Raw genomic sequence first — 24717 nt, 5'->3', positions numbered from 1 at the left:
AAGAAAGGGGGCACAAGACGAGGCGGCACTGAAGGAAATGACCTTGTGAAGCCAGGTCGCTTCTCTGGGTCTCAGTGCCCTCATCTGAAAAATGGGAATCGCTAATAGATTAAAAGGTGTTCTGAAAGATAGAGGTAAAGCGAACATGTTGACTCAGGATGGAGCCTTCAAAGCAACGTGTGCTGGGAGAACATTAGCGCCTAAGAAAACGCAGGGGCTGGTTTCATCGAAAGGAGGGTTTCCGGGCTGAGGGGTAGGAGAGTGTGCCAGGGCTTCCAACTGACTGTTGAAGCGAATGGAGAAGGGGCGTCCTAGAGACTCGCAGGTGCCATGCCCTGCTGTGATCTGGATTCGCACGTCAGACCCTCCGGAAAGGTCACATCTTCCAGCTTCTCTCACTCAGAATTACGGCCTTTGTTTAGAGGAGGGGATGAGGGAGGAGACAGAGGCCCAGGAGGGAGGGGCCGGGGCCGCCCCCGCCGCTCCGGCCGTGCGGAGCCGGGCAGCCTCGCTCCCGCGCCGGGGCGACGGAGGCGCCGGGCGCCAGAGTTGAGTCTCAGCCAGTAACTCTCCCTCTGGATTCTTCAAGCATCCCTGGAGCGAGCGGCTGCGCACGGCGTGGAGCTAGGAGGGCGCTTGGACAGAGCCGTTCAGGTGGCTCGGAGCTCTGCCAGCTTCGGTAAGTCTGTACCTGGTTCGCCTGCCGGTCATCCCCACTGGGGATGGAGGAAAGTGCTGACAGGGACTGCTGGAATCCACCCCCCGCCCCGGGCCCGAGTGTTTACGAGGGTCCCTGGCAGAGCCGGACCGGGATTGGGGACTGCTAGGAAGCAGGAGCCAGCCGTGTCTCAGGTAGGGGGCCGTATGGCATGCAGGCGCGGCAAGGTGGGAGACGGGGATCCCCGCGCCCTGGCCGCTGCTGGGCTTAGTCCTCCAGACCCGCGTCTGCCAGACCAGTCCCAGGTGCGAAACTGGAGCGCTACCTCTTTAAAAGCGTCCAGTCTGAGCCTCTGCTGCACCATGTGATTGCTTGAAAGGCAGGGCTGGGAGCCTGGAGGATGGTGAACCGCTGCGCGGGGGCCCAGAGCCCAGCCCTGTCTGGCGCAGCCTCTAGCCTCGGGAGGCACCAGGTGCCCAGAACTTTGGGCACCGCCTCTGGGACTCGCTGGCCACCAGCAGACAGGATGGTGAGCTCCCCGCATCCTGTTCTATGATCATGGGTAGGTAGAGCCAGGCACCGGGAGCCCTGTGGGTTGTGTGTGTGCTGGGAACTGCCTCACACCTGATAAAAAAAAGCCAGTGGAGGAGTGAGTGCTACTATTTTAAGTTGCTGAATGAATCCTCTGGGGTTGACAAGGAGAGGGGACAGAGATTAGGCAGAGAAAGGGTTAGCGTATCCCGTCAGCTTGGGTAGGCACTAGATGTGCCAAGTGGGGCACATCTCCAAAGGGCAACTGGAGTTCCAGAGCTGCCTGGTTCCCCTCCCCCCCAGGCAGGCCTTCCCACCCTAGGCTTCCGTGACCACAGGTGCTTGCCTCCTGCCCCTTGGCGCCTGTCTGCTGATGTGCCCAGCCTGTGCCCACCATGCCGCCCTCCATCTCGGCCTTCCAGGCTGCGTATATTGGCATCGAGGTGCTCATCGCCCTGGTCTCTATACCTGGGAACGTGCTGGTGATCTGGGCGGTGAAGGTGAATCAGGCCTTGCGGGATGCCACCTTCTGCTTCATCGTGTCACTGGCAGTGGCTGATGTGGCGGTGGGCGCGCTGGTCATCCCGCTCGCCATCCTCATCAACATTGGGCCGCGGACCTACTTCCACACCTGCCTCAAGGTCGCCTGCCCTGTCCTCATCCTCACTCAGAGCTCCATCCTGGCCCTGCTGGCAATTGCTGTTGACCGCTACCTCCGTGTCAAGATCCCACTGAGGTGAGTCTAGAGCAGCTGCAGGTACCCCATGCCGGGAGGCTCAAGGGCCATCTGAAGAGGATAAAAGGTAGAACATAAAACCCCACGTGAGCCGGGCTTTCCTTGGGCCGTTATGCCCTAGCCCTCACTCCGCAGCACCAAGCTGAACTGAAGTTGAAGCAGGAAGGGGCCGGGTGGTTGGAAGAATGTGAACCTCGTAGTGCTCGGGCCCCCAGAGCTGAAGCTGCTGGTTCTCTCCTGATCCAGCCAGGGCACCTGAGGCTGCCTGCCCCGCCTGCGGAGGCAGTGGTGGGGAGGGGCTAGGTGGTGGAGCTGAGCTCCACTGGTTTGAGGCAAGTAGAAAGAGCAGAGCAGGTTGCTCCAGTGGGCTGAGGGTGACGCACCGCGGAGAGGGGTGCTGCTTCTCTAGCCAGACCTGAGAAGGCTTCCTAAAGGTACTCCATAGCTCTCCTGTTCTCCAGATACCCCTGCGCTAGCCAGCTCCGAGCTCCAGGGCTGTCCTGTTGAACCCAAGCAGTCTGATTATCTCTGCCCAACTCCCACTTACGGAATCTCTGTTGCAGGCAGGAGGAGACAGGCTCTTAATGATCCCATTCTGCTGTGAAACTGGTGTTCCACCAGTTATAGCAGAGGTCCTTATGCTGTGTCCAGGCAGCACCAGAGTGGGTGGCCCAATAACGGCCTTCCTCTCATGCAGGTGGCAAGCCCACACTGGGGTTCCTTCCCTGGGCCTGCCAGGCCATAGGCTCATCACCAGGCAGTGCCTGGGCCACCAAGTACCAGCAAATGCCTGGGCACACTGCCAGTGCTGCCTTGCTGGGACATTCTTGTGAGGCACGCTTGCCTCCTCCTTAAATCTTCTCACTGGTAGATTCCCTCTCTACTGTGAAGTTCTAGCCATCTTTGTCACCAGCCATCCCTGGAGTAGCTTCCATCCCTGGGACATGGTGCTCCTGGCCTCACTTGATAATTTGCCCAAGCAAGCCTAGACACCCACATTTGTCCTGTTTGTACATTTAATTTTTCAAAGCTTCTTTAATGCACCCTCTTTTCAACATGATTCTCTGAGGGAGGTGAAATAGAACCTGGTCAAGGGGAAGCAGATCCAGAGGCTCTCCTGGGGCTGGCTGGGAACGCAGCCTTAATCCCACAGCCTCCTTTCCTTCCTGCCCCCACTGTGTCCTGCCCCTCCATGCCGCGCTCTCTGCCTTGTTTACCCCCCTCACAATACCCGAGTTTCCCAGGGAAGGTGAAGACTGCCGCTCAAGCGAGAAGGGAAGGCAGCCCAGAAAGCCTGTGAGCTGAGGGGCCTTCATGCTGTTATTAGCCCCAGGTCATGGCTGGCCTGTGCTGACGAACCTGGTTTCAGTCCATTAGAGTGGGTTGGGCCTCTGAGCCTGGCCATTACAACAAAGTGTTGCCACAATCGGAAAGTCATGCAGATTTGTGAATATAGGAAAGCCGCTTAAGAAGTGTGGTCTACTGAGTGGGTGCCAAGGTGAGACAAAGGCCTGGCCATGATGTAGCAGTGATCACAGACTCACAGAATGTGCCCAAGTTGTCCTGTGGGGGTGGGGATGGCTGTGCTGGCAGGAACTGCAGGCTCATTCCTGCAGAAGGCAGCTTCTGTCACTCCTTGCTTCAGCCTTGAGGTGGCGGGGTGGCGGGTGAGGGGGAGTGGTCTTTAGGAGCTATCACTGGAGGGCCAAAGCAGAGGCTTTGGCATAGAGGTTAAGACTGCAGGCCTCGGTTCAAATCCTTGTTATGAATTCCTAGCTTTATGACTTTAAGAAAGTCACTTATTCGCCTCCTTCATTTTTAATTTCCATGTCAATAAAAGGAGACATTAAATAGTACCTTCCTTCTAGGGTGCTTGGAAGAATATAATAAATTCCTACATATAAAGCACTTAGTACTGTATATACTTAGCATTAAATGTAGTCCTTAAGTGGTAGGTTTATTTTGTTGCTTTATTATCATTATTAACATATGGGTCTGAACAGGCAAGCCCTGTACTCCCATCCCCCACACACTCATGCTTTTATATAATAACACATATGCCCGTATACACATGTGCACACACACATGGGCACACACAACACACCACATTCCCCGGGAGGTGTCAAACTACTATGAAATTATATTTATACATGTTTCTTCTCCCTTGCTAGATTGTTATGCCTCAAGGGCGGCAACCTAGCAGTGACCACATTTTGTTAATTCTTACAGATTCTCTAAAATGCCTAGCATAGTGTCTGGCACATTGCAAATGTCTACTCAGTAAAAGTTGATTGAATTGGAAGAGTGTTCAGAGTCACACGGTGAAGCCTCAGGCAGGCCTCCCAGTGGTCTGACCTCTAACCATCCTGCTCTGGCTTGTCTTCCCGGCTTTCCAGCTCAGGGTCAGGACCACAGCTGCCCATACCAGCTCAGGCAGCTGCTTCAGAGCCACGTATCAATAGTGCCTGCGAGAGAAAGACTGCCGGGCCTGGCTTCCGAAGCTGGGATCCCAGAGGCTGGGCTGAGGTGACAGACCCCTCCAGGTCCTTGCTGGTCACTGCCTGGGTCCCTCCTGCAGGAGGAATAGCATGCGTGCTCCGCTCTGGGCAGCTGGAGTCAGCAGGCTACTGGGCTGGGAGAACACCTGTCAGCCAGAGGCCCCCAGGTGCCTGATTCCTTGCCCTGACAAGCCAATCTGAGGTAGATTGGGCCCTGGGAGCCAGGGAGTAGCATTGCTCAAGCATTGGTGAAGCATGTATGGGGCATTCAGTGACAGGAGTTAGTTGGACCCCTCACTAAGCAAGGTATGATTGGACCGGTCAACCACAACTTTTATTTCCTTCCATTTGGAAGTAACAGCAATTTTATTTTATTTTATTTTTTAATTATTATTTTTACTTTTACTTTACAATACTGTATTGGTTTTGCCATACATTGACATAAATCCGCCACGGGTGTACGTGAGTTCCCAATCCTGAACCCCCCTCCCACCTCCCACCCCATATCATCTCTCTGGATCATCCCCGTGCACCAGCCCCAAGCATCCTGTATCCTGTATCAAACACAGACTGGCGATTCATTTCTTACATGATAGTATACATGTTTCAATGCCATTCTCCCAAATCATCCCCCCTTTCCCTCTCCCTCAGAGTCCAAAAGTCCATTCTATACATCTGTGTCTCTTTTGCTGTCTCGCATACAGGGTTATCATTACCATCTTTCTAAATTCCATATATATGCGTTAGTATACTGTATTGGTGTTTTTCTTTCTGGCTTACTTCACTCTGTATAATCGGCTCCAGTTTCATCCACCTCATTAGAACTGATTCAAATGTATTCTTTTTAATGGCTGAGTAATACTCCATTGTATGTATGTACCACAGGGAAGTAACAGCAATTTTAAAGTTTAAATTGTTGATTCATCAATAACCTGTGGTTATTTACATGTATTTTACAGGTTATTTGTGTAGTACCTCCACATGTTTGGCAATGGATACCCTATCCCCCTCATTACCTGCTTCTAGGGAACCCCTGGGTCTTCTTGGTGGCACTGTGTCATCTTGATACCTACACCAGGGGCTTGTTATGGTGAGGAGCGCCACTCCCCAACCACCAAAGCCCTCTCTGTGGAAAGGGGATCTGAGCACGCTCTGTCTGTCATCAGATGGGTTGGTGTGGGGGGAAGGGGTGATGGGTATTTGGGAGTAAGAAATACATGAGTTTGAACCTTGCTCTGTTACAAACTAGCTGTGCAACCTTTAATAAGCTATTTGATCTCTCTGAGCCTCCTCTTTGCCACCCCACCCCTGCTACCTGCCTTCTGGATTTGAGGTCTCTGAGGTTCCTGTCTATGGTTATTTCTCATCATGACTCCTCCCAATACTGTGCTAAAAGCCTAGGAAGGTTGTGTTGTGTTTTTTAGCTCCTAGTGGTGATGAGCTAGACACAATACTATATTTTTATGTGTGTGTGCGTGCACGTGTGCGCGCACTAAACCACTCAGTCATGTCCAACTCTCTGCTGCCCCACGGACTGTAGCCTGCCTGGCTCCTCTGTCCATGGGATTTTTCAGGCAAGAATACTGGAGAATGTTGCCATTTTCCCCTCCAAGGGATCTTCCCAACCCAAGGATTGGACCTGCATCTCCTGCTTTGGCAGGCAGACTCTTTACCACTGGCCCCCTGTGAAGTAGTCGTTTTTTTTTTTTTGAAACAAGCAAACAACTTTATTTATATATATACATATATCCATAATTTTTTTTTAAATTCTTACTCTCTCTTTTTTTTTTAACTTTACAATATTGTATTGGTTTTGCCATACATCATCATGAGATAAAGCATAATGCTCGTAGTTTCTTGCTGATAGAGATTATTATCCCCATTCTTGATACTTCTATAGATAAACTAAAGTCTAAAGCTCAGAACATTTCAGTAATTTGCTCAAATGTCTTATCAGGAGCAGAGAAAGGATTTGAATCCAGGTCTAGTGCATGGATGCTAAGTTGCTTCAGTCGTGTCCAACTCTTTGTGACCACGTGGACTGTAGCCCACCAGGCTCCTCTGTCCATGGGATTCTCCAAGCAAGAACACTAGAGTGGGTTGCCATTTCCTCCTCCAGGGGATCTTCCTGACCCAGCAATCCAACTTTTTCTCTGTCATATCTCCTTCATTAGCAGGCCAATTCTTTACCACTAGTGAGCCCATGTGTATTGTGAGTCAGCCTCTAGAAGCTGTAGGATTTATGGAGGAGTTGCCTCCAGGCTGTGAGTGGGGGTGATTTTTCTCCTCTTATTTTTGCCATGGACTTTACACTCTGCTCCAGCTCATGCTTGACGCCTCTCTCTGCCTCCTCACCTTCTCTCCAGTGAGCATTTGAGTCCCTGGCAGCCCTGCCTTTATCCACAGCTGGAGGCCTGCCCAACTGGGCTGCTGACCAGGGAAGTACAGCAGAATGTGGGGGAGGCCAGATTACTGGACCCAGAGCTCTGACAGGGAAAGAAATTTGATAGATTAAGGTATGTTTGCTCTTAGGCATCAATTTAGGCAACCCCAACTCTCCAGCTACCCTGGGCTTTTCTGGACAGGTTAAGTGCCTCCTGTTCTTGTACCAGCAGGTGCTCATCTGTGGCCTCAAGGTCCCAGAATAATTGCTCTTCAGTGGTGCCATCTGCTTTCAGTAAGCATAGGTCACCTCTAGCTCCTCTGTCTAAGGATGGATTAGTCATTGACTTAGAGTGTCTGAGACAGAAGAGGAGTGATAGCAAGCCCTGAAGCCCAACTCCCTCACATTTGGAGAAGAGGAAGCAGAAGCACAGAATTCCAGCATTTTCAAGGTCACTCAGCCACAGGCTCTTTTCTCCTCCTAATTCTGACTGTTGCGCCCCAGCCTCTGATGTAAAAGGCAGTCATCCTCAAGGAATAGAACAGAGAAATTCAGCCTCTACAGCTTGCCAGCAAATTAATGGTGGGTCTAGAAGGGAAAGTGATGGAGAGAAAGAAGTAGTTTCTTTGTTTGGACTATGGATAGCCTTCAGATGAGTTATGTTAAAGATCGTGCTAAACACTCTGGATTAGATTCAGTGGTGAAAGCTTCCGCTAGCTGGCATTGGAATGGCATCTGGAAGCCTCCAAGTGCTTTAGGAGCAAGATACCCTGGTGGAAGTGCTGCTTGGAAGCAAGAGAATGGCCAAGATACCTTCTGGAGAACCAACCCCTCTACCCAGAGATCATGGGGTAGAGTTTTAGAGGCTGTGCCCTGACATGTTTATTTCCAAACATAAAAGCAATCCATATTTATTGTAAAAAATTTTGAGAAATACAGAAAAGAATAAAGATGGTAAAGTGTTAGTAGCGCAGTCATGCCTGACTCTTTGTGACTGTAGCCCACCAGGCTCCTCTGTCCATGAAGTTCTCTGGGCAAGGATACTGGAGTGGGTAACCATTCCCTCCTCCAGGGAATCTACTTAAGCCAAGGATCAAACCTGGGTCTCCCACATTGTGGACAGATTCTTCACCGTTTGAGCTACTCAGGTCTCCAAAATTACCAGGAATTCTGCCACCTGCACATCACTACTGTTAACTTTCTGGTGTTCCAGAAAATTTTCCCACGTAGACGATAGATGGATAGAATGATAATTATTTTATTGTAGTTGAGTACATCAATGATTTTTATATCTTATTTTATTCACTTAATGTTATAAGCATTTCCCCCATCAATAAAAATATTTTCTAAGGATTTTTATAATGATATAATATTGAATTGGCTTTTTACTCATCTTTTAGGTCTTAGCTAAAACAGCACCTTCATAGAGAGGCCTTCTCTGACCCCCTCCTCAGCTAAACCAGTTTTATTTCCTCTGTTACTTACTCAGGTTGGATATATTTCTCCTTCACATCTTTCCTGGCCCAGGTAGTTCTTTCTGGACTTAGTAAGCACCAAAAGGGCAGGAACGCATCTGCTCACATACTGATGTCTATCCCATGCCTGGCACAGAGTAGACATGCTGTAAACATTTTTTAATAAATGATTATCACATCTTATTGATTCATTCTTATCTTCCCTGGTGGCTCAGAGGTTAAAGCGTCTGCCTCCAATGTGGGAGACCCGGGTTCGATCCCTGGGTCAGGAAGATCCCCTGGAGAAGGAAATGGCAATCCACTCCAGTATTCTTGCCTGGAGAATCCCATGGACGGAGAAGCCTAGTAGGTTACAGTCCACGGGGTCGCAAAGAGTCGGACATGACTGAGCGACTTCACCTCACCTTATAATTTGACTATTTAGATTATTACTGATTTTTAAATTTTTACAAATAACACTGCAGTGATATCCACAGTTCACACTGTTTGTAGGATCAGGGCCAAGCCTAGAACTCTGGATTGTGCCTCCTGGTAAATGGCACAGCTTCTGTCTGTAAGAGATTTTACAAATTTAAATATTCCCCAACTCCTTGTCCTCCTACTCTCCCTGCTCCTCCTGCCCAGTTTCATGAGAACTGCAAATCTCCATAGCTGCATCTGGCATTTCTCTGCTCATTTGCCCTTCTGGGCTAGGTAGGGCAGGAATGACTGGGCCCCAAGACCAGTCCACAGGAGGCCTGGGAATCCTGTTTCTTTGTGTCTTGGTAAGGAGAGCACCCCCTAGAGGAGAGGGGCTTGGAGTATGGTACTTCCTGGTTGGCCTCATCTGGCAGGGTGGGCACAGGACAGAGAGGAAGAAGGATACCTGACTCTATGAACTGCATGAATCACCTCTTCAGCCTCAGTCTCTTAACTCAAGCCCAGAGGAGGCTATCAGCTGCTGCAGAAGAAAGAAAAGGCTAGCAGCTGAAGGTGGGGTGGGATACAGAGAAGAGACAGGTAGGTGGGCCTTGGTATTCATATCTCCTTGGAAATACTGGCTTGGGGGTGGGCAGAGAGAGTGGGGAAGCTGGCAATGGGCTTCCCTGACCCCTTCCCCAAAAAACGGAGATCAGACATCTTATCTTGCAATGTTCCTCACTTTGGAATTTTTTTCTTTACCAGTATGGCAGGGAGCTGTTCAGTTAGGGAGCTGGTTATATCCATTTATCTATTTCATAAACATACATTTTTGTACTGACCATTTATTGGGTACTTTGTGGGGCTTGGGGATACAGAGATGGGTGAGTTCGTTTGGTCTCTATTTCTGTCTGGGGGTGCTTAGACGCTGCTGAAGTTGTGGATTCCTGTATACCAAGGTGGCCAAGTAAAAAATCCCAACCCGTCTAGCTGGTGGGAGTACGAGTAGCTGGAGAGCTGGAATCCAGCCCGTGACAGCTTGCAGTGCTTGGGCTGGGTGTCTGGGCTTGACTCCACATCCACTCTCTGCAGCCCTGGTCATGGTCGAGAGGGCCTTTGGAACTATCTTCCTATCACCTGCTTTCAGAACTCTGTTCTTTGGGAGAGGAGGGTAACTGATTTGTCTAACCCTAATTTGTCTCCACAGAGGGCCCTAATTTAGAGATATCTGTTCATTCATTCATAGGAGGAATCCTATGTGCCAGGCATTGTTATGGACACTTGAAATATATCCATTAATAGAACAAAGATTTTCATGGAGCTTGCAGGCTAGTTGGGTTGGTAGACAGATGCTGCATAATAAACCTAAAACCTAATATGTAGAGTGTTAGAAGGTAAATCACAGGGAGCCCAGCCTGGCACTCTGTCACAACCTAGAGGGGTGAGGGAGGGGGGTCAAGAGGGAGGGGGTATGTATAGAATTATGGCTGTTTCGCATTGTTGTATGGCAGAAACCAACACGACACTATAAAGCAATTTTCCTCCAATTAAAACAGAAAAAAAGAGCAGGGCAAATGAAATTGGAAATGCCAGGATAGGGGTCAGTGGGGGTGGGGGGTGGTGGTGTTAGTTTTGCAATTATAAATGGAGTGATCATTGAGGCTTTCTTGAGAAGGTGCTATTTGAACACAAACTTGGGGCTGAGGACCTCTGCCATGCAGATATTGGGAGAATAACCCACGCTGAGGAAATAATTAGAGCAAAGTTTCTGGGGAAGAAATGTACCCAAAGTGGTAGCAAGGAAGTCTGTGCAGCTGAGGTAAAAGGAGAGAGTGGTTGAAGATAAGGCTGAAAAGTTTATAAACTGCTGGCTTGGAAGCCACTGGAAGGACATTGGCTTTTACTCTGAGGGAAATGGGAAGCTATTGCAGGTTTAGAACAAGGAAGTGACATGATATTAATGACTTAGGTTTTCAATGCTCACTCTGACTGATGTGTGGAAGTAGAGTGGAAAGCAGAAATTCAGGCAAGAGAAGAGGGAAGTGACTTGAATCTGAATGATAAAATAGCAAGCAGAGGAGATGGTAAGAAGTGATTAATTCTGGGTGTGCACTTTCAAATTTTAGCTTTTTGTATTGTTTTTACTGTATCCTTCCCTGGTTGGCTGAGATGGTAAAGAATCTGCCTGCAATGAGGGAGACCTGGGTTCAGTTCCTGGGTTGGGAAGATCTCCTGGAGGAGGGCATGGCAATCCACTCCAGTACTCTTGTCTAGAGAATCCCTATGGACAGAAAGCCTGATGGGCTGCAGTCCATACAGTCGCAGAGTCAGACATGACTGAGGGACTAAGCACATCCTTTTTATTGGGATAAAATATTCACACAATAAAGTACATAGTCTTACATGTACAGCTCAATAAACTTTTTCACACATGGATGTATCTATGTAACTACCACCCAGATCAATATTTGGAGCAATTTCAGCACCCTAAAGGTACTTTCCAAAAGATAATCACTATTCTGTCTTTTATCTCCATAGACTTTGTTGCCTGTTCTTGAACTTTCATAACGGGAATTGAGTAGTATATCCTCCTTTCTGTCTGGCTTCTGAAGCTTAAAATTATGTCTGAGACTTATCTGTACTATTGAATGAAATAGTAGGTTTTGCTTGTTTTTTTTTTTTTTTCTCATTGTTATTAGAATTCCATTGAATGAATATGGCATGACCTGTTTAAATTCTGGATATATTTGGAAGAAAGAAAAATTTGTTTATGGCTTGAATGTGAAGTGTGAGAGAAAAAAGAGTTGAGAATGACCAAGATTTTAGTTCTAATCAGCTGGAAGTATGGAATGTGCATTATCCAAGGTGGAAAAGGCTATAGGTGATACAAGTTGTGGGAGCAATAAAAGGAGTTCAAATTTAGGCATGTTGAATTGTCTGTATCTATCAAATACCTCAGTGAAATGTTGAGCAGGCAGCTGGATGGATATATGAGGATGGAGTTCAGGAGAGAGGTCTGGGCTGGGGATGTGAATGTGAGAGCCATTGGCATGTAGATAGTGTTTAAATTCATAAGGCTAGATGAGATCACCAAGAGAGAAAGTGGAAATAAAGAAGAGGGTGCAGATGACATGATGCTATACATAGAAAATTCTGAAGACACTATCAGAGTTCATCAAGTAACTTGGCAAAGTTGTAAGATCCAAAATTGATATATAGAAATCGGCTGCATTTCTATACACTAACAATGAAATATCAGAAAGAGAAATTAAGAAAACAATCTCATTTACCATTGCACCCAAAAGAATACAATACCTGGGGATAAACCTACCTAAAAGACAAAAGATCTGTAGTCTGAAAACTATAAGACATCGATGAAAGAAACTGAAGATGATGCAAACAGATGGAAAGATATACCATGTTCTTGGATTGGGAGAATTGATATTGTTTAAATGACTATACTACCCAAGGCAATCTACAAATTCAGTGCAATCCCTGTCAAAATACCAATGTCACTTTTCACATTTGTATGGAAAGACAAAAGATACAGAATATAACCTTGACACAATCTTGAGAAAGAAGAACAGAGCTGGAGGAATCACAGTCCTTGCCTTACGTAATCAAAACAGTATGGTACTCACACAAAAACACACACACGGATCAATGGAACAGGACAGAGATCCGAGAAATAAACCCATGCACATATGGTCAGTTAATCTGCGACAAAGAAGGCAAGAGTACACAATGGAGAAAAGATGGTCTTTTCACAAGTGGTTCTGGGAAAAGTGGACAGTTACATGTTAAAGAATGAAATTACAACATTCTCTAATACTGCATACAAAAATAAAGTCAAATGTAAGACTGGATACTATGAAACTGCTAGAGGAAAAACATAGGTAGAACACTCTTTGACATAAATCACAGCAATATTTTTTTGGATCCATCTTCTAGAGTAATGAAAATAAAAACAAAAACAACAAATGGGACCTAATTAAAGTCTTTTGCACAGCAAGAGAAACCATAGACAAAATGAAAAAGCAACCTACTGAATGGGAGAAAATATTTGTGAATAGTATGAAACAATATGGGATTAATATTCCACATATATAAACAGCTCACATGACTCAACATTAAAAAAAAAAAAAGGTAAAAAAGTTGGCAGAAGTACTGAATACACATTTTTCCAGAGAGGAAATGCAGATGCCCAAAAGGCACATAAAAAGATGCTCAACATCACTAATTATCAGGGAAATGCAAATCAAAACCACAATGACACAGCAACTCACACCTGTCAGAATGTTGTTGTCGTTCAGTTGCTAAGTCAAGTCTGACTCTTTGTGACCCATGGACTGCAGCATGCCAGGTTTCCTTGTCCTTCACTGTTGCCTGGAATTTGTTTAAATTCATGTCCACTGAGTCAGTGATGCCATCCAAATATCCCATCATCTGTTGCTCATCTTCCTCCTGCCTTCAGGCTCTCTCAGCAGCAGGGTCTTTTGCAGTGAGTCAGCTCTTCGCAAAAGATAGCCAAAGTATTAGAGTTTCAGCTTCAGCATTAGTCCCTCCAATGAATATTCAGGGTTGATTTCTTTCAGGATTGACCGGTTTTAATCTCCTGTTGTCCAAGAGACTCTCAAGACTCTTCTCCAGCACAGCAGTTTAAAAGCATCAATTCTTTGGTGCTCAGCCTTCTTTATGGTAGAGCTCTCACATCCATACATGACTCCTGGAAAAACCATAGCTTTGACTATACAGACCTTTGTCAGCAAAGTGATGTATCTGCTTTTTAATATGCTGTCTAGGTTTGTCATATCTTTACTTCCAAGGAGCAAGTGTCTTTTCATTTTGTGGCTTCAGTCACCTTCCACAGTGATTTTGGAGCCTAAGAAATTAAAATGAGTTACTGTTTTCACTTTTTCCTCATCTATTTTTCATGAAGTGATAGGACTGGAGGCCATGATCTTTGTTTTTGAATGTTGAGTTTTAAGCCAACTTTTTCCACTCTCCTCTTTCACCCTCATCAAGAGGCTCTTTAGTTCCTCTTCACCTTCTGCCATTAGAGTGGTATCATCTGCATATCTGAGGTTGTTAATATTTCTCCCAGCAGTCTTGATTCCAGCTTGTGATTCATCCAGCCTGATATTTCACATGATGTACTCTGCATATTAGTTAAATAAACAGGGTGACAATATACAGCTTGTTGTACTCCTTTCCCAATTTTGAACCAGTACATTGTTCCAAGTCCGGTTCTAACTGTTGCTTCTTGCCCTGCATACAAGTTTTTCAGGAAACAGGTAAGGTGGTCTGGTATTCCTAATCTCTTTAATAATTATATACAGTTTGCTGTGATCCACACCCAAAGGCTTTAGTGTAGTCAATGAAACAGAAGTAAATATTTTTATAGAATTCCCTTGCTTTTCCTATGATCCAGTGGATGTTGGCAATTTTATTTTTGTTTCCTCTGCCTTTTCTAAATCCAGCCTGTACATCTGTAAGTTCTCTATTCATGTACTGTTGAAGCCTAGCTTGAAGGATTTTGAGTTTGCCACCATGTGAAATGAGCACAGTTGTACAGTAGTTTGAACATTCTTTGCCATTGTCTTTCTTTGGGATTGGAATGAAAACTGAACTTTTCCAGTCCTGCGGCCACTGCTGAGTTTTCCAAATTTGCTGGCATATTGAGTGTAGCACTTTCACAGCATCACCTTTTAGGATTTGAAGTAGCTCAATTGGAATTCCATCACCTCCACTAGCTTTGTTCATAGTAATACTCCTAAGCCCCCCTTGACTTCACATTCCAGGATGTCTGGCTCTAGGTGAGTGATCGCACCATCATGGTTATCTGGGTCATGAAGATCTTTTTTGTTTTGTTCTTCTGTGTATTCTTGCCACCTCTTCTTTAGGTCTATACCATTTCTGTCCTTTATTGAGCCTGTCTTTGCATGAAATATTCCCTTGGTATCTCTAATTTTCTTGAAGAAATCTCTAGTCTTTCCCACTCTATTGTTTTCCTCTATTTCTTTGCCTTGATCAGTGAAGAAGGCTTTCTTATCTCTCCTTGCTGTTCTCTGAAACTCTGCATTCAAATGGGTTTATCTTTCCTTTTCTCCTTTGCCTTTTGCTTCTCTTCTTTTCTCAACTATTTGTAAGGCCTCCTCAGACAACCATTTTGCCTTCTTGCATTTCTTTTTCTTGGGGATGGTTTTGGTCACCACCTCTTGTACAGTGTTACAAACTTCCATCCATAGTTCTTCGGGCTCTCTGTCTACCACTTCTAATCCCTTCAATCTATTCGTCACCTCCACTGTATAATCATAAGGGATTTGATTTAGGTCATACCTGAATGGTTTAGTGGTTTTCACTACTTTCTTCATTTTAAACCCAAATTTTCCAATAAGGAGTGGATGATCTGAGCCAGTCAGCTCCAAGTCTTATTTTTGCTGACTATATGGAGCATCTCCATCTTTGGCTGCAAAGACTATGATCAGTCTGATTTTGGTGTTGACTATCTGGTGATGTCCATGTGTAGAGCCATCTCTTTTGTTGTTGGAAAAGCATGTTAGCTATGATTAGTGCATTCTCTTGGCAAAACTCTGTTAGCTTTGCCCTGCTTCATTTTGTACTCCAAGGCCAAACTTTCCAGTTACTCCAGATATCTCTGAACTTCTTAATTTTACATTTTAGTCCCCTGTGATGAGAAGGATATCTTTTTTGGTGTTAGTTCTAGAAGGTCTTGTAGGTCTTCATAGAACCATTCAACTTCAGCTTCTTTGGCATTAGTGGTTGGGGCATAGCCTTGGATTACTGTGATGCTGAATCGTTTGCCTGTAAGAATGGATTTCATCAAAAAGGCCATTGTTGATGTTGATTTTCACATGTTGGAAAGGATGTGAAGAAAAGAGAATCCTCCTACGTAGGAAGGCAAATTGGTGAAACCACTGTGGAAAACAGTATGGAGGTTTCTTAAAAAACTAAAAATAGAACTACCATTTGAACCAGTAATTCTACTACTATATTATTTCAGAGTATCTATCTGAAAAAAACAAAAACACTAATTCATAAAGATACATGCATCCCAGTATTCATAGAAGCATTATTTACAATTGCCAAGATATGGAAATAACCTGTGTCCATTAACAGATATGGATAAAGATGTGATGTGTGTGTGTATGTGTGTGTGTGTGTATATATATATATATATGTATATATATGTATATATATATATATACACTGAAATGGAATAGTGAAAGTGTTAGTCACTGTTGTATCTGACTCTTTGTGACCCCATGGACAGTAGCCTGACAGGCTCCTCTGTCCATGGAAATCTCCAGGGAAGAATACTGGAGTGGGTTGCCCTTTCCTTGTCCAGGGTAACTTCCTGACTCAGGGATTGAACCTGGGTCTCCTGCATTACAGGCAGATTCTTTTGTCGGAGCCACCAGGGAAACCCAATGGAATACTACTGAAACATAAAAGAGAAACACAAATTTGCCATTTGCAGCAACTTAGATGGATTTGGAAGGCATTATGCTAAGTGAAATAAATCAGAAAAAGTCAAATACTGTATATCACATGGAATCTAAAAAATACAAGAAACTAGTGAACATAACAAAAAAGAAGCAGACTCATAGATACAGAGAACAAACTGGTGGTTTCTAGTGTGGGGAGTGGGAGGGGTGAGGGCAACATAGGGGTGGGAGAGTGGGATGTACAAACTATTGGGTATAACAGGCTTAAGGGCGTATTGCACAACATGGGGAATATAGCCAATATTTTGTAATAACTGTAAATAGAAAGCAACCTTTCAAAATTGTATATATTTTTTATTTTAAAAAGGAGAGGAAAGGACCAAGGACTGAGCATCAAGAGGTTGGGAGAAGAGACACCAGCAACCAAGACTAAAGGAGAGCCACAGATATAGGAAGAAACCCCGAGTCCCTAGCGTGGTGTCCCAAAAGCCAGCTAGGGAAGGGGGTGAAGGGGGACCAAGAGGCTGGCCGCCACATGCTGCCAGGGTGGCAAGGGAGGCGAAGACTAAGAATTATTGTCAGCAGAAGCAATGCTAATCGATGGTGGGAGAAAAATGTCTGATTGAAGAGGACTCAGGAGAGAAGACGAACGGAATCGAAGGCAGCTGGCATAGGTTACTCCTTTGAGGAATTTTGTTGCAGAGCGCAAAGGCGGGAGGAAAGAGCTGCCAGGGGAAATGGGAGCGAGGCATTTTGCTCTGTTTTTTGCTGAGGAGGGACATTGGTATGTCTGTGTACTTACTGAGACAATTTAGTAGAGAGTGCAAAACTAACAATAGGACAAAGAAGAGAATTTCTGGATTGATGTTGTTGTTTAGACGAACAGAGCTGGGACCTGGGCAAACTCAGAGGGGTTGGCTTAGAGGAGCATGGAGGTCATCTAACAGGCAGGAAGGCAGGGTGTGGGTGCTGGTAGGTGAAGTTCTCTTCTGAGTGTTTCGGTTTTCTTAGCAGTGGGAAGCAAGGTCATCACCTGAGAGGGAGGAGGTGATGGAGAGAGTAGAAAGTGTGAAATAATTCTTTAGGAAATGGGAAAATGACTAGATTCAGAAAGTCTAGTACAATTGGAGGCAGCGTTAAGGGCCCACCTGAAGTTCATGGTGATCAATATGAGTGTTCAGCTGCATGGGCACAGGCGTAGAGCAGGTGAACAACTCATTCTTTCACTTAATCAGAAGTGTCAGATCCCTTGCCAGGCATTGTGTATCTTACAATAGCCAAGAAGTCAGCCCGGATCCATGCCCTTGTGGAATTTAGAGGCTAGTGGGAGTGAACCAAGACCCAGATAGTATTAATGCATATATATGGAATCTAGAAAAATGGTACAGATGAACCTATTTGCAGGGCAGGAATAGAGACACAGATGTATAGAACGGACTTGTGGACATAGGGTATGGGTGGGGGAAGGAGAGGGTGGGACAAATTGAGGAGTAGCATTGACATATATATACTACCATGTGTAAAATAGATAGCTAGTGGGAAGCTGTTGTATGATGCAGGAAGCTCAGCTCGGTGCTCTGTGACAAACTAGAGGGGTGGGGTGGGATGGGGTGGGGTGGGAGCCAGATTCAAGGGGGGATATATGTATATGTATAGCTGATTCACTTTTCCTGGTAGCTCAGTTGGTAAAGAATACACCTGCAATGCAGAAGACCCTGGTTCAATCCCTGGGTTGGGAAGATCCCCTGGAGAAGGGAAAGGCTACCCACCCCAGTATTCTGTCCTGGAGAATTCCATGGACTGTATAGTCCATGGGGTCACAAAGAGTTGGACATAACTGAGCGACTTGCACTTGCTTGCATAGTTGATTCACTTTGTTATACAGCAGAAACTAATACAACATTGTAAAGCAATTATAGGCCAATAAAAAATTTAAAAAGCAAAAACAAGCAGATAGCTACAATTGCAAATTGAAAAGAATTTGAGGAAGGAGGCCATCCTGGAATTCACTGTAGTTGGCACTTGACTTTAGCTTCTGCAGACTTTGTGTCAGTCCAGCTCGCTTGGGGTCCAAGGACTAAGGCAGGATCTTGTAGGCTCCAGGTGGTTCATGGTCAAGAGTTTGGTTTGGATTCTAGGTACACAGTGAAGCCTTTGAGTGCTTTAAGCAGGGAATGACATAATCCAGATTACATTTTTTAAATGTCAAGTCCTTAACAAAAGAGAAGCAAATCAAATCCAGTGATACATAAAAAGGGTAATATATCACAACCAAACAGGTTTTATCCCAAGTATTCAGGTATGGTTTAACATTTGAAAAAAATGAATATCTTTACCACATTAATGTAAGGTCACTCTGCCTGGTGTGGGGAGAATGGCTTAGAGCGGATAAGAGGAGACAGTAAGACAGCATGGCTCAGGCGGGGGGTGGGGCAGGCAGACTGTAGGCATGTTAGCGTTAGAACCAGCTGGTAAAGAACTGGATGTGCAAAGTAGGAGAGGGATCAAGTGTGACTCCCCAAGATGAAGGCTGAAGCCACGGGGTAGATGGTGGTGCCATTTCTGGAGACCGGGAATGGTGAGGAAGGGAGGAGCTGGGGAGGGGGTGATTCAGATCCTAGTAGGTATTCAAGTGGAAGTGACGCAATGGCAGGTCTAGTGGTAGTCTCTCTCTTGCTGATTCAGCAGCTTCTGTCCTTTTCTTGTGGTCCAACAAACAGCCTTTTGGCCTCAAACCGCCTTCTTTAAGGAGTCCCTCAAACATCGAGCAAGCTTCGTGGGTGCCTCCAGCTGCTGCATCTATTGTTCCCAGCTCAATTCTCAGGGGAAAACTGGCTTTCTTAGGCTGAAACCCCAGAAATAAGGACATGCGACTTTGGACTCCCTAAAGCTTCCAGAAGGAGATGGCAGAGCTGGGGGCTTGTCCTTCTTGCTAGGCTTTATTTAGAATGATGTACAGTGGCTTCTGTGATAGTGAAGGCCACCTCAAGTCTCTGCCCATCCTCAGTCAGCCAGGCACTCTCCACAGATGCTCTGTGTCCACGGCCTCATTTCCCACCCTCATCGCCGGAACCTGCCGGTAACCAGGCATTGCGCTGCTGCTGCTCACTCAGTCGTGTCCAACTCTTTGCGACCCCAGGGACAGTAGCCCACCGGGCTCCTCTGTCCATGGGATTCTCCAGGCAAGAATACCAGAGTAGGTTGCCATTTTCTTCTCCAGGTCTGGCAGTGTGGACTGTGTTAATCCTCTGCACAATGGTTGTTCCTCTCCCACTCCAAAGCAGGGTCCTCTCACAGCTGCTATATTGGGCACTGGGGGCCTAGTTTTAGCTAACACAGTAAAGAAGATGGTCAACCAGTAAGGAGGCAGTTATCAGCTCCAGACTAGCCCTAGTGGGCAGAGCAGGAGGGCTGGGGAAACCCCAGGCTGGCATAGGTCACACAGGGACAGGGTCTCTGTCGCCATGGACTGCTTGGTGGAGCACTGTTAGCTCTTCCATGCAGAAACAATCTCCTTTAGCCTTGTGTAGCAGAGAAAGCTTTGCAGTACAGTTTGTGGGGTTGGCGCCGGCCCTGAGGGCACCATGCACTTATTCTTAGAGTTCACAGGCTTCCGGTTCTCTGCTTCCCACCCCTGGGAAAGCAGGGACACAGACTACAGGAGGGCAAGAGTTACTTCTTAGTCCTTGTTTTTCTAGCCCAGTGGAACCAAGTGCTCTGATGCATACCTACCAGTTGGAATGGGAATGTATCAGGCCATGATTCTCTTGGGGGCACCAGAGGGAAATGTTTCTTGGAAAAGAGCTTCTTACCCCAGATATATTTCATTTTTTATTGAAGTATAAGTGATTTACAATATTATATTAGTTCCAGGTGTACAACATAGTATTTGATATTTTTATACATCTAAAACAATCACCAGGATAAGTCTAGTTGATTTTTTACCATACAAAATTACTACACTATTATTGATGATATTTCCTATGTTGTATATTACATTCCCATGACTTATTTTATCCCCAGATATTTAAATTTTTTATTTATTTTTAACTGAAGGATAATTGCTTTATAATATTGTATTGTTTTAATTTTATTTATTTTTAGTTGGAGGATGATTGCTTTACAATATTGGGTTGGTTTCTGCCATATATCAACATGAACCAGCCATAAGTATATGTATATCCCCTCCTTCTTGAATCTCCCTCCTACCTCCCGCCGCATCCCACCCCTCTAGGTTGTTACAGAGCCCCAGGTTGAGTTCTTTGAGTCAGATAGCAAATTCCCATTGGCTATTTTCTGTGTGGTAGTGTGTATGTTTCCATGTTTCTCTCTCCATTTGCCCCACTCTCCTCCCCTGCCCCCACATGTCCATAAGTCTGCTCTCTGTCTGCGTCTCCACTGCTTCCCCGCCAATAGACTCATCAGTACCATCCTTCTAGATTCCAGATGTGCACATTAATATACGATATTTGTTTTCCTCTTTCTGACTTCACTCTGTATAATAGGCTCTAGGTTCTTCTACCTCAGAACGGACTCAAATGCATTCCTTTTTATGGCTGAGTGATAGTCCATTGTATATATATACCACAGCTTCTATCCCAGATGTTTTTAGTGATCCCCTTTTCAGAGAAAGATCTCTCTGGTTCTGCTTTATGGAGGTACACGAGTAGAATGAGGGGCAAGAGCAGTATCCCCAGACAGTTCAGGTACTTAGAACTAGTCATCTTGGAGTAGCTACTTAACCTTTCTGATTAAAGTTACTTAACTTTAAGGTTAATTAAGGTTAACTGCTCGACCTTTCTGATTAATGGTGGCTATTACTACTGTCAAATAACCCAAACTTGGTTTCACTTACCACTTGCTCTTCTGCGGCCACTCTGGTCCCACAGGGAGAAAGCTCTTACTGAGACACGTTGCCTGCCCTCTGAGAGAAGGATGCGGTTCTCTTCACCTGCCTCACTGACTGTATTTCAGGACCTAACAACACATGCCTGACTGGCACTTAGTAGGTGGCTGAATCAGTGTTTGGTGGGGGAAGGAAGCATTAGTGGGGCAGATTGAGTAGCTAGATTGAGAAGAAGTCAGTTGGATATTTTAAATTCACCTGCAGAGTGCAAATGCAGGTACTGGAGAGTGAAGTGTTATTTTATTAAAACATCCCCAGGAGATCAGAGGAATAAAGGGTCTCATCAAGCTTATCTGGCAAGTTAGGGGGAGTATTCTGGCCTCCTGATCCGTAGTTCAGCTCACGTTGGTCTCCATGCTCCTGTTTCCATAAGGAAAGGGTGTGAAGAGTCGCTCCTGAGCTCTGTTTACCTTCCCAAGGCCTCATCCTTCCCTCTCTGGAGGGCTGGCCTCTGAGGGAGCTGCAGCAAGGGCTCCCCTGGGGGCTGGCAAGTCCATAAATCCTCTCTGGGGAGGAAAACATTCAGTGTGTTAGAGGCCCACTGTGCTCAGCAGATGCACCTGATGTGATGCCCTGTCCTCTGCGGAGTAAACACAACTCCGCACCCCGTGTTACGGGCTGCTGGTGCCGCCTCAATGCGGATGGTCCAGCAGGGCTGGGGAGAGATGCAGTCACCACTCAGGCCCTGGGGCTGACAGTCTGGGAGCAGCCAGCACGCCAGCAAAGGGTGTGAAGGCATGACACCCCTGCCATCATCACCATTAGTCATGACATGAGGCCCCGGTGTTTTTAGGCTCTTAGTGGTGTGTGTGTGTGTGTGTGTGTGTGTGTGTGTGTGTGTGCATGTGTGTGTGTGGGGGGGGGGAGCTATAGCTTTTTATTTTTTAAGGTCAAGAAATTATATTCTGGATTTGCAGCTCTTTCATTCAATTCTCCTTGTTCACCCCTGCTTCCTCCGATTCTAGTCCTTCATTCAAGGCCTAGGGAAGAGACCCAGCAAGCTAATCTCTTTTCTGTTTGTGCCCCCACCCAATCCTCATGCCTCACCCCCATTTTCCTGATGTGGAAATACAATGTGTTCAAGTCAAGAAATGTTTTTTTGACAACACAAGTCCTGCCCTCCAGGGCACAGCCCCATAGTCTCATGGGTGAGACTGGCAGTTTACCAGTTGCATACACCAGGAGGCCTGAGCAGCCTGGTTCACACACAAGCACACAGGGCCAAGGTTACTCCCTCAACCTAGGACACTCAGCCCCATCCCTCTTTTTACCTATGCTCAAAGCTTTCTTTGCTCCTAGCCAGTTACAGCTTAATCTGTCCAAGCCTTGGAGTTGAGGAGAAATATAAAAGGATATTTAACATATAAGAACATGTCTTAAACAAATACACACACCCCTCAGAAAACTGTTCCCTTCTCTTTTCTAATTCCTGCTCATTCCGTAATAGTCAACTCAGACGACACCTCCTCCAGGAAGCCTTCCTTGTTTTGTCCTGCTTGCAGCTCCCCATGGGCCTCTGTTACACAGCCCTTGTCAGATTGCACTGAGGTGACCTCCTTAATTGGCTAGTGAGCAACTTGGGGCCCAAGCCTGTTCATCTCTCCTTCACAGTGTCCGGCATAGTTTCTGCCCATTTTTGGTATCCAATGCCTGATCAATAAATGAATGGTAATAGTAGCAAGTGACTCTTGAACACCTAATATTTGCTAGGCCCTGTGCTAGATGCTTTGTGTGGATTCTCTAATTTAAATCCTTACACAATTTTATGAGAGGAGCTAATAGTATTTTATAGTAGTAGTTATAATGTTCCTCTTTTCTTCATTTTCTGGGGAAGCTGAGGCTCAGAGAGGTTAAACAGCTTGATATTAGTCACACAGCAGCAAAGTGTAACTGGGGTTGTTGAATGAGCAACGGAACAGATGAAAAGACTTGTCTTTGAGCCTTGACTCCACCGTTAGCCCTGGGTGGTTTTGGATAAACCACTTACCTCTTTGGGTTTCAGTTCCCACATTTATAGAATGGGTGCAATTGCTAACCATACTGCTGTAAGATGGTGCTCTCAGAACAGAAGAGGACAAGGCTCCTTGCTCAGGGGTCAGCTGGCTCTGGGTGTGTCTGGGGGGAGGCAGAACCCCCAGTGCTCCAGCCCCGCCTGTCCTCTGGCCGCAGCACAGAAGAAGACCCGTGAGATGGGCAGCCGGGCACACAGAAGGGGCAAAGGAGCTAACGCTGGCGGCAGGGCAATGGCTGTGCGACGGGACAGGAACGCGCGAGGCCAACACAGCTGCCGCTGGGAGGCGAGAAGGCAGGAGGCAGGTGCTGGCACGTGCCTGTCTGGGAGCACCTCTTCCTTCTCAGGTGTCATGCCATGCTGTCTCCCCCTCACCAGAGTGGACACAACTTCTGGCTGCTGGGAGAGGGCCGTCCACCTCCAGCACAGTGGACTGGCAGCTCCACACTAACAACTCCCTGACCACATGAGGTCAGCGGTCACCTTGGGGCTGGTGGGGGGAACTCAGCCACTGGACGTGCAGGCTAGCATTGAGCTTGAAGTCCTCAGGGTTGAGCAGCTCTAGAGCCTCCAGGGTCTGCACAGGAGCGGTTGTCACCTCCCACTGCTGACATCCACAAAGGCAAGAAGGGGACACTCTTTGGGCCCTTGTCTTCCGGTCAGAACGTGGCCTGAGTCTGAGCTCAGTCTACTGTTGATTTGAAGAAACGAAGGGAAACACTTGGGAGGAGAATCAAGGACAAGGGAACCCCTCCCCAACCAAGGAGACTTGATCCCTTCATTTTCCCAGGGCAGAGAGAGGCTGGGAGCCAGCAGTCCTGAGGCTGGAACTCAGACTGTATCCATCAGACTGCACCCATCAGACTGCACCCATCATCAGACTGCACCCACCATCAGACTGCACCATCAGACTGCACCATCAGACTGCACCATCAGACTGCACCCATCATCAGACTGCACCCATCATCAGACTGTACCCATCAGACTGCACCATCAGACTGCACCCATCAGACTGTACCCATCAGACTGCATGCATCATCAAACTGCACCATCAGACTACACCATCACACTGCACCATCAGACTGCACCCATCATCAAACTGGAGCATCATCAGACTGCACCATCACACTGCACCATCAGACTGCACCATCTGAACAAGCCACCCCACTTCTCTGGCCCCACATCCCCACCAGGAGCCGGGACTCACAGCCCCTACTGACCTCGCAGAGTGGCTGCAGGGACCCAGGGGGCAGCGCGTGTGCTAAGTCTGAAAAAGGGAGGCAAGCTGAGAGGTGCAGAACTGCGTGTCTCAGGAGTCAGGCTGGCAGGGCTGGTTTCCTCGTCCTGACTCTGCGGCTTACTTGTTCTGGGATCTTGGCAGAACTCTCTGAGCCTCAGTTCCTACATCTGAAAAATGAACATAAGGATATCTACCTTATTGAACTGTTGAGAGGATTACATATGAAAATAATGTAAACCCACCATCTTTCTCTGGTACCACAGGGCTTGTTCTTCCCCTTTCCTGCTGTTTCATGGAAGGGAGGAGAATAGATGGACAGTGGCGTGGGTGTGTGTGTGTGTGTGTGTCTGTCTCTGTTGCAAACGGGGTGGACGTTAACACACGCCTGCACCACTGTGTCTTGAGGGCTCC

At 46.6% G+C, this 24717-nt stretch overlaps 1 protein-coding gene across 1 annotated transcript in view; it reads left to right on the top strand.

Moving 5' to 3' along the window:
* The first annotated feature begins 488 nt into the window (after positions 1–488).
* The window catches only part of ADORA1 (adenosine A1 receptor), a 40261-nt gene continuing 16032 nt past the window's right edge, over positions 489–24717 (top strand). Inside the window, exon 1 of the mRNA XM_040263048.1 lies at positions 489–1925. Coding sequence (XP_040118982.1) covers positions 1585–1925 — 341 coding nt within the window. The 5' untranslated portion in view covers positions 489–1584. The remainder of the gene's footprint in view (positions 1926–24717) is intronic.

Source organism: Oryx dammah, unplaced genomic scaffold (genome assembly GCF_014754425.2).
Source record: "Oryx dammah isolate SB20612 unplaced genomic scaffold, SCBI_Odam_1.1 HiC_scaffold_21, whole genome shotgun sequence".
NCBI lineage: Eukaryota > Metazoa > Chordata > Mammalia > Artiodactyla > Bovidae > Oryx > Oryx dammah.
Note: the sequence above shows the minus strand (reverse complement) of the source record. Positions and strands in the feature narration are given on the sequence as shown.